Source organism: Vipera berus, assembly GCF_964194415.1.
Source record: "Vipera berus genome assembly, chromosome: 3".
In the NCBI taxonomy this organism is placed as follows: Eukaryota; Metazoa; Chordata; class Lepidosauria; order Squamata; family Viperidae; genus Vipera; species Vipera berus.
In genome coordinates this window covers 38621216-38632409 of record NC_138204.1, presented here as the reverse complement: position 1 = coordinate 38632409, position 11194 = coordinate 38621216, and the positions used below count along the sequence as shown (strand labels likewise).

General features: G+C 36.4%; 1 protein-coding gene across 2 annotated transcripts in view; it reads right to left on the bottom strand.

The window, feature by feature from the left end:
- Positions 1-1604: 1604 nt before the first annotated feature.
- SLC16A1 (solute carrier family 16 member 1) overlaps positions 1605-11194 on the bottom strand; it is a 32450-nt gene continuing 22860 nt past the window's right edge. For both annotated transcript variants that reach the window (XM_081324495.1, XM_081324496.1), the window contains exons 3-5: positions 8402-8545; positions 4135-4992; positions 1605-2527 (exon numbers count right to left, since the gene is read on the bottom strand). In XM_081324495.1, the coding sequence (XP_081180621.1) occupies positions 2268-2527; positions 4135-4992; positions 8402-8545 (1262 nt within the window). In that variant the 3' untranslated portion in view covers positions 1605-2267. The remainder of the gene's footprint in view (positions 2528-4134; positions 4993-8401; positions 8546-11194) is intronic.

Sequence of the window (11194 nt, the reverse complement as noted above, 5' to 3'; positions counted from 1 at the left end):
GAATATACATTTAACCAGAGTAATATAGTCCATAACCTGGAATTTCTACATTCTTGAAATATTGCTAAATCAAATTTACAAGAATTTTTTGTACCAATGTCATCCAAAGTCAATACCTGAAAAACTGAAAAGAACCTGCATTCACTTTAAAAGCTTTTGTTGAAGAACAACCTCCAATTGAGAAGCCAGACACAATTTTATGATGACATATTTGTCTCTGTACTAAAACATCTTAAGGAATAATAAAATTACACTAATTGCATTTTGATTTATATCGGACTATATTCAAAATTTTAAAAAATATGATACAAATCATGCAGATTGAATCTTAAATGAAATAAGCACATAACGTGTTAGTGACATTATTCATTACTATTATTTCTATGCACTGCCTTGTCCTGGCAGTCTAATATCTATTTTTCTTATCATGTTTTAGAACTCTGGAACACAGATTTTGCTAGTTTTTTATCCATAAGCAGTAGCAAATGACATTCAGTAGGGTAAGACAATCAAGAGCATATCATACCATGACATATATACCATGACATATATAATCAGAAATGAAAACTTTGTCATATATTCATTAGGCTAATGAAATGTTAATTATTTTGCCTTATTAAAAGGATTGTAGCAGTGTATTATTTACCACTTCAGTAGTGACATCAAACACATTTACCAGAGCAAGCATCAATTTGTAAGAGAAAATAATACTTCTGTCAATATTTTTCCCAGCTTTCAAGAAATTAATTAATTATGACATTGTAGAATATTTCACATGACAAATCATCTCCCAAGGTGTCCCACAGATTTATTCCCATACATTTTTAAAATACTATACAAATAACTGAAATAGGAAAAGTACTAGTCACATTTAATGGGTGAATAATCTAAACGTTTGACTGATTTTCTGTAGGCCTGGCTTATGAACAGAAAACTATTTTCCGCCTGTCCTTGAAGTGTGATATTTTTCAGTACAAAGAACACACAGGTTTCTACTTTATACAAAGATTTTTTTAAAAAAAAAACCACAGTTGAGCAGCTATATTTATCATATTAAAATGTAATCCACTCAGAATAAATCAACATGAAAAGCAGGAAAAACTAAATTATTGTATCTACCCTGACCACAGATTAATAAAATATTGTCTGTTCTGGCACTAAACCTGTGTTAAGAAAGTATGCTCTGGGTACTTACACTATACAAAATAAGGAGAAATATCCCCCTGCCCCAAACAAGAAATATTCTTTAAAAAGCCGTAACACAAAAATATATCCCTTTCAAAGTAGCATAATTGAGAAGTGATATCAGTATCGATATCCTTGATAATAGTGCAAATCCATCATTACGTAAATGTAAGCAATATTGATTTCAATGAGGCTTACTTCTAAGTAAGCATATTTGGCAATATCCTTAGAATTTCTTACTTCAAAGCTTAAACTGTTAATGAAAATATTGTATCTTTAGCTTTGTTCAATACTTGCAATATCCTCTTACACCGATCTCAGTTTCAATTCAGGATAATGGTACTCTTTCAAAGCATGTAACAAACCAAAAAGTAATGATAATTAAAAAGCAATTTCCTCTCCAGAGAAAGTCAAATGAAGACGGTATGAAAAAGTTCACATACTTTATTCAAAGATACCCCACAAGAAGTTGGATACGTTTTTAGAAGTTATCAGAAACACAATCAAGTTAGCTTGAATCTGGTATCCAGAAACATTAGGTCTGTCATACTATTTTTTTTTAAAGGATCCACTAGCCTTTTCTTTGTTTGTTTGTCCAAGATATTTGTACACCTACCATAACATTGGCAGTAAGGACCATAGGAAATGTTTTTTTTTTGCTTAATATCCAATTTTGATCCCTACTAATAAAGCAAGTCAGGTATCTTTTATGAATATTGCCTAGATAAGACAAAAAGAAAAAAGAAAGAAACAGCAATTTTACAGAATAGTGTTAAGGCTTTGCTAAAATAGCCTAGACATGGAAGCTCTAAGGCACATATTAGTACATTCAGTACATTGCTGAGAAAAGAGAGAAGCAAAGTACACATTCCCACCCCACCCCCACAAAAACCCTACTAAAATGCTAGCACTGCCCACTGACCTGTTACTCATCAGGTGTTGATAAAAATACTATCTGCAGTATCAGGTTTTGTATTTTTTTAAAAAGCCTGATTTTTACCACTGTTCATTAAGACCAGCAGTTCCTTCAAACTTGTCAGTATTTTTTCATTATTACAAAACCTTCTGGATTTATGAGTCTCTCACACACGACTGTCTTCTTTTATAGCATCTGTGGGTTTTGGAGGTAGATTAACCGCTTTGTTGGACTTTTCAGCTTCATCAATATTGGTTTCTTCTTCTTTTCCTTCAGCAGTCTGCTTATCCATTGCCTCCTGCTCTTTTGCCAGTAGCCGGTAATTGATGCCCATCCCAATAAATAGGAAGATCCCAGAGAAAATAAGGATGATGCCACATGCCCAGTAAGTGTATTTGTAGTCACCATATACATCATTGAGTTTACCTAAAAGGCAAAAGTGGGGGTGGGGGGTAGAGGGGAAATGTTATAAAGCTATTATGTAATAGTGATGAATAACTAATGGTCACCAATGCAAGTATTAACTTGAGTGCTAAAGAGTTTTCTCTCATTACCACACTCTTTCTAAATATCCATATTACATAAGGTAAAGGTAAAGGTTCCCCCGCACATGCGTGCTAGTCGTTTCCGACTCTAGGGGCCGGTGCTCATCTCCGTTTCAAAGCCGAAGAGCCAGCGCTTGTCCGAGGACGTCTCCGTGGTCATGTGGCCGGCATGACTAAACACCAAAGGCGCACGGAACGCTGTTACCTTCCCACCGTAGTGGTCCCTATTCTTCTACTTGCATTTTTACGTGCTTTCGAACTGCTAGGTTGGCAGAAGCTGGGACGAGTAACAGGCGCTCACTCTGTTATGCGGCACTCGGGATTCGACCCGCCACACTGCCGACCTTCCAATCGACAAGCTCAGCGTCCTAACCCACTGAGCCACCGCGTCCCTTGACCATATTACATATAGATCCTCAAAAATTGTGCTGAATTCACAGTGTTTACCCTATCCTCATGAAGAAAACTTACCAGTATACTAGATGCTATTGGAAATTGCCACCTAGCATCATTTTAGTAAATTTAAGAATGATCCTTCTCAAAACAGAATTGTCAGGAAATTCTATGTCCCCTTTCATGCTAAGTCAATCTACAATTACCAAGTTCAACTGCAACCAGTCCTGGCAATGTCTTTCTTCTCAGAAACTCTATGCGTGTGACACTTACAAAATTCACACTCCCCCAAAAGGCAAGGCCAAAATCCCAACTCTTCAGGGGTAGGGGAAGGAAATAATAGCTGTCCGTAAGGGACAGTAATGTATTAGGGTAGGAACATTCCAATAGCAATGTGCAAACATATTTTTAGAGACACAGATATGTATATTTTAACCAGTGCAATATTGGAAGGAATGCAAAGAACAAGAGTTAATGTTTTAATTATCCTTTCTTCAGAAATGTGTTGGTATGACTAGCAAAGAAATGACTATAAAAATCAAAGTTTGTTCTAGCCTTCATGCTGACTTACTTCTTTTTAGAAATAACCTCTTTTAGATTTTTTACCACTGAGCCTACCAAATCCTACAATGGTGATCAAAATGTGCCCATCAAAGCAGTGACGGTTGTGGTTCTGTAGGTGGGCAAATGTGTACGCAGGGCCAAGACAAGCTCAGTATCCTTGCTTACATTATGTACTTAAAGGGCAATTTTGGCAGTTATTTTTAGCGCAGTTCAGTTGAAGAGAAAAGGTGACACAGCAGCAGCTACTAATGATAACTCAGTATCATTTATAAAGATAAAAGGGGCAATCCCTGGACAAGAGCTGGAAAAGGATAAAATATATTAGAGGCTGCAGCTATGATCACATCTAGAGGCTCATGACCCTCAGTTTAAGAAATCCTAGTATAAGGAATTATTATAAGCTGAATCCTAATAATTCTTTATAGCAGCATAAATTATTTTTCTCCTACCTATCTCACATCAGATTCACAGGTCATCAAAATCCCAATAGTCTCTTTCCTCCCCATCCCAAAGATGAAATACATATTTTACCTAAAACAGGTGGTCCCAAAAGGACTGGGCCACATTCCACGATAGTCACCAAACCAACAGCACTGGAGAATCGCTGAGCCCCAACTAAGTCCATCAGTGTTTCAAATAAGACAGAGCTCAGCCAGCCAAAAGCAAATCCAAAAAATCCAGCATAGATACAAAAGCCAATATAAGTAGTAGATAAAGGAGCCAAAAGATGGCATACTCCATTGTAGACAATAGACACAGCAAAAAAATATTGGATTCTAGGCCTAATCCACTTAGTGTTTGCTACCAAACCCATGGATGGTCTTGCAAACATGTCTACAAAAGCCAGAATAGACAATAGGAAAGCTGAAGATTCGTTAGAGAATTTCTTGCTCTTCCCATAGTTGCTGAGAAACACTAATGGTGTAAATAGTCCAAAAAACATACACACATTGCCAAACAGGTAAATCAAGAAGCCACGATGTGTGAAGAGTGAAAAATCCAAAAACTTGTTAATTGTTTGGAAGACTGTAGTCTTTTGCTTTTTATTTTTGCCAGCAATTAGATCTGTATTAACATCTGCTGCTTCTTTTGTCACTCTGCCAACTTCCTGCAATGCTTCCTTATTTTCTTTTTTCAGTTGATCAGGCTTAGGTCCTATTGGTCTCATCAATGACCCAGCCACACAGCAATTCAACAAAAGGCCTCCAAGAATTAAAAAGCTCCCTCTCCATCCAAAAATACTGTAAAAATATTGGTTCAGAGGAGCCAGTGTACACAGGAATACAGGGCTACCAGCCATGGCTAATCCATTAGCCAAAGGACGCTTCTTAAAGAAATACTTGCCAATCATGGTCAAAGATGGGTTTAAATTAAATGCAAGGCCCAGACCTGGGGATACAAATACAATTATATTAAATTATTAACACATACAAATGCAGCTCTTACAATTCCGGTGTTCTAATCTAGAATCAATTTATGTTCTTATTGATACTATGGCATGCACACTATATCCATTGTATTAAGCTATTAAGTGATAGAAAGTAATACAATTCCCATAATACATTCAAAAGACTTTGAGATATAGAATGCAAAACACACTAAATAGTTAGGGATAGTTTAGTGGTATCTGAAAAATTATTATACCAAAACTGGAATGAAATGTTCCTACACTCAACTGTGTTGAACGTCTACTGGACTATGCTGTTTCCAGGGTGGTTTGGTGGTTTCTGCATATAAATGTCCTTGACAGGAGAACAACACATTGTAGAATACTGGTTCCGGAACACTTCAAACTTTTCCCAGCTGGGGAATTTACTTCTAGAAACACTGAACCCCTTCCCTACAGAATGGCAATATTTTATTGCTAACTTACTGAATTCTGCAGATACAGCAAGAAAAAGTATGTGAACCCTTTGGGATTACGTGGAGTTTTGCATGAATTGGCCATAAAATGCGCTCTAAACGTCATGTAAGTCACAATAGAAAAACACAGACTGCTTAAAATAATACTACACAAACATTAGCTGTTGTCATGTTTTAATTGAACATAAGATGGAAACATTCACAGTGCAGGGTGGAAAAAGTATGTGAACCTTTGGACTTAATAACTGGTTGACCCTCCTTTGGCAGCAACAACCTCAACCAAACGTTTCCTGTAGTTGCAGATCAGACCTGCACAACGATTGGAGTAATTTTGGACCACTCCTCTTCACAAAACTGTTTCAGTGTAGCAATATTCTTGGGATGTCTGGTGTGAATCGCTCTCTTAAGGTCATGCCACAGCATTTCAATTGGGTTGAGGTCAGGACTCTGACTGGGCCACTCCAGAAGGCGTATTCTGTTCTGTTGAAGCCATTGTTTTGTTGAATTACTTGTATGCTTTGGGTCATTGTCCTGTTGCATCACCCATCCTCTGCGGAGTTTCAGTTGGCGGACAGATGGTCGTACGTTTTCCTGCAAAATGTCCTGATAAACTCTGGAATTCATTTTCCCATCAATGACAACAATCCGTCTAGGCCCTGAGGCAACAAAGCAGTCCCAAACCATGATGCTCCCTCCGCCATGTTTTACAGTGGGGATGAGGTTTTGATGTTGGTGTGCTATGCCTTTTTTTTCTCCACACATAGTGTTGTGTGTTTTTCCCAAACAACTCAATTTTGGTTTCATCTGTCCACAGTATATTTTGCCAGTAGTGCTGTGGAACATCCAGGTGCTCTTTTGCAAACTTCAAACGTGCTGCAATATTTTTTTTTTGGACAGCAATGGCTTCCTCCGTGGTGTCCTCCCATGTACTCCATTCTTGTTTAATGTTTTCCTTATTGTAGACGTGTCAACAAAAATGTTAGCATGTGCCGGAGATTTCTGTAGGTCTTTAGCTGACACTCTAGGATTCTTCTTTACCTCATTAAGCATTACCCGCTGTGCTCTTGCAGTCATTTTTACAGGACAACCACGCCTAGAGAGAGTAGCAACAGTGCTAAACTTTCTCCATTTGTAGACAGTCTGTCTTACCGTGGACACATGAACATCAAGGCTTTTGGAGATACTTTTGTAACCCTTTCCAGCTTCATGCAAGTCAACAATTCTTGATCGTAGGTCTTCTGAGAGCTCTTTTCTGCGAGGCATGGTTCACATCAGACAGTGCTTCTTGAGACCAGTAAACCCAAAACAGGTGTGTGTTTTTAAAGGGCAGGACAGCTGTCAGCAACACATCCAATATCATCACACTGATTGGAGTCAAGGTTGGCTCACTCCTGGCTCCAAGTAGCTCTTGGAGAAGTCATTAGGCTAGGGGTTCACATACTTTTTCCACCCTGCACTGTGAATGTTTCCATCTTATGTTCAATTAAAACATGACAACAGCTAATGTTTGTGTAGTATTATTTTAAGCAGACTGTGTTTTTCTATTGTTGTGACTTACATGACGTTTAGAGCGCATTTTATGGCCAATTCATGCAAAACTCCACGTAATCCCAAAGGGTTCACATACTTTTTCTTGCAACTGTATATTTCATGTTTTAAAAATGAGCAACATTAAATATATAAAGTATGTAAATCTTTTTTGAAAAAGCACTTATGAAAACCAATTCAAAGCGACAAAGTTTTGAACAGTAAACAAATCAATACAGGTAGTCCTTCACTTACAACAGGTCATTATGATAGACTCAGGAGAATGGATTTGTTTAATGATAGCAGTGCTTCACTTTATAACCATCATAAAAACTATCATAAAATTGAATTCAGTCACCAGGTGCTTCAATTTATCACTAAAATTCTGGGGCCCGCTATGTTGTTAAATCAAGGACTACTTGTACACCAATAAGCAACCAAACAAGTTTGGGCAAATAAGATACCAGAGAAATAACATTCCTCCAGGCAGGTTATTTTGAGAAAGCTGCCAAAGATGGAAAAGACATCACAGAGAAATGCCATCACCTGTTTGTATTCAGAAACCGCATGGGCAAATTAAAAAAAAACCTGAAATATCTGTCAGAATCCATTTATATCACATTCATAAATGTATGTTTAAAACATTACCCCCTCCCCCCATGGATTCTGCCATCTCCCAAGGAAGGAGGAGCACATGTGGATTCAGCCTGCCTTAGGTTATTTCAAAGACCAAGGGAACCTTTTGAACTGGGGGAACAAAAGGGAGGGTTAGAGAAGAAGGCATCTGGACTGTGTCTTCATTTAATTCTGTAGAGGAAGAAGGCAATAACCATAAAGATTCAAAGTTCCTTTTTTCCCACAAAAGGGATGACAAGAAGTAAAATGATGGGGGCTGACCAAATGGGGTTGAAAGAAGGGGGGTTGAACCGGGATCCCTTTATAGAGTTTCCATTTGTAAAACAATACTAAGTCCTGTCTTGTATTTCCACAACCAAGCATGTCCTAGTAAAAATTCCTTTTGGACTAGAACTGACTCAAAGAGTTTTTGTTTTCCTAAGACGTGGATTGGGGTGGGTCCTGACAATATCCCTATATTTTATTGCTTCCCAAGCTACTTGGATGAATGGGATGGGAGATATTGTGAATTCACTTTTGACTAACATTCAAATGATGAATAATTATTAATATCCTTCTCTGAAAAATACCAGCCATGGAAATTCTAACTCACCAGCTCATAAGATTAATCATCCTGGAAATGAAATATAGGCCTTTATTCAACAACTTTATAGATTAGTATTTTCCAATAGAGAATTGCATTCCTGCTCCCTAAAAAACTTATCTACATTTATATCTTCTCTCTGAAAGTTATAATTTCATATATCTAGGTTTGTATAGCTATGTCACTTACCGCCCACAACACCAACACAGAAGTACAACTCTTCCACAGTATTACAGAAAGAGGAAGCAATCAGACCACAGCCTGACAGGCAACCCCCGGCAATCATGACTGGACGGCTGCCATATTTGTTCACCAGGATGCTGCTGATTGGGCCTAGAAGAAATCGTTATTCAGGCATTAGATTACATCAGTGTATTTTCCAATCTTCCCAATACATGCAAAGCAAAGCAGAGAGTTCTGAAAACTATGAGCATTATACAAGAAATAGAAAACAAACATTGCAAAACTAGATATTTCTATTTCAAGCCCCTAAAAGTTGCTCCAAAGATTATATCATAGCTTGTCTTCTGGTTAATCCGAATTAAAAAGTGGATGATTTGACCTAAAGAGAAAGTAATAATGCATTTGAATAGGCTTGGGTGTGGGCGTGGTGTGGTGAGCTGGTTGCAAATGATTGTGATTTCCTTGAATATTTTGTTTTATTTTTCTTTACATTTTGGTAAAATATCTGTAGCTTTGTTAACTCTCCTAGAAGAGGTAATTAATTACAACTGAGAGATGAATAAAAAAGAACATTCCAAACTGTATTCTAATTTAGCCTAAAGTATGTTTTATCAATTGTACAATGAGTATGCACTACTGTGCTTATATAGCAATCCCAAAAGGCCAGGTAGGGAAACATGGATGTGCAAGACAAAAATACACTCAAAGGTTTTGATCATTTTAACCTTCCAAATTCCTCCTGTTATGTTAACAGTTAAAATTAAATATCTATAAAAGTATACGATTGTTTCTGTTTACAAATTATGTTTCTGCTTTGGCATAATTTGTATAACTAAATTTAGCACACATATCTTATTCGCACTGAGAAGCCTTGGTGGGCCTTGGTTAGCTGGACTATGTAGTCCAGCATGGAAAACCAATAGTCACGGAAGTGCAGCACAACTGGAAGGGGGCTGCCTCATTTGCAGTATAATGCGTGTTTATCTTATTTGCTTTGTTGCTACTAGTTTTTTAAATGATTGACCAATACATGAGAAATAGAACACAATTTAGTTTCGAGAGATATATTGTATTTGTTTACTAGGACGAAGGCAGATGTTTGTAATTTAGAACAAGACACAGATACAACCTCCAACCAAACAGATGTTATATTTAATTTGTATCACCAGCAATAATGGGTAATTTCTGGCTGTTTAACAACTAGATTGTTTTAGTATATAGCTGTGATCAGATATGGTTTCTAAAGTGTTTAATAACAGCAGTATTTGTTTATTAATGTATACAGCCATCTAACTCAAAAATTGTAACACTACCAACATTGACCTAAAACACAAAAATAAAAATAATACATGAGACCATAATCATTTTCTAGATTATTACAAAATGGCCAAACTAACTCCTGGCTCAATCCTTCAGCCAAATTTCCAAGATATTGCAAAAGGCCACAGGACTAGGGCCATATAAATCTCAAGAGACTGTGGTGTTCTGTGGAGAAGGCATTGCAACAAAGAAGGCCCAGCTCCTGGCTTCCATAAAATGGCACTATTAATAGAGGGAGCATGCTAAATATTCTGAGACAAGCACAAATAATCAGACAGGTGTTTGCACAAATAATCTAACCCTGTGCCACGATGGGCTTAACAGGTTGTAGCCAGCATTGTTTTAGTATTACTTATTATTCAGTTCAAAGATAGATAAAAGCTACTGTATAATAAAAGCTTAAATGAATTCTTACCTTAACTCTTTTATGTACAAAGTGTATAGTCCTGCTTGGGGCTGATTAATTTATATTCAACATTTAAAATATTTCATTAAAGAGTTTAAATCTAAAATAAAGTGATTAAAGGCCAACTGAGAAAAATATTCTACAAATTGTAGAGCTTGTTTAAATGCAACTAGAAACATATGTCCTAAATACTGACTTATGTCCTTTTAACCTGGATTTTTGGCCACTTTATTTTTGTGTGCATGACATTTGACAAGGGCAGCTCCACCAATGGCAATCAAAAGTACCCAAGAACTGCTCAAAAGTTAGGAATCCTTATTATTTTTACCAGCACTAGCAATAATATATCAGTACTGAATCAATAATCAAGACATACTTTTATATTTTCTTTTTAACAAACCAGTTTATTAATAAAGTTGAACAGATTTTCAGTCCAAGATAAAATGAACATTGTTGGTCTTTATTTTTTACATTACTGACTCTATCTGTGTTATGCAACTGATTATTTATGGAATGAATTTTCTAAACTATTAAAATCAGACAATGACAAGATTGTTAAGAGTTCACATGCTCACTGCCACCATGAAGCAGGAAAATGTGCTGATTGCCTCAATAGTTGAATAAGGACAAAGACTGTTCTCTTCCAAAGAAAAATTGCATATGCAATACAGCACAGTTACTTATTTCTGAGGTGTACATGCACAGTAAAAGCTGGCTGATCACCATATTTCAGCAACAATGAAGCCAAAAGTATTCAGGCCTATTTTGAAAGCATGAAGAGTTATGTCTATTTAGTGTTTTTTTTAAAAAAAATGCCTCAGGTCCTGTAAATAAATAGGACAAAAATTTATAAAAGTAGATATATAAATGTGGGTTTAAACAGACAATTTCCATATATACAGCATCAATGTATAGAGGTTTTATACATCCTTAATTTCCTTTAGCTCCTGAACAAAACTTTATTAATTTATTAATGATTCAATTTAAATCACTAAAAAATAATAAAACATTAGCCCTGAGTTCAACATACCTTGAACATTACCAAAAACACAGATTTAATTTTAGATAACTTT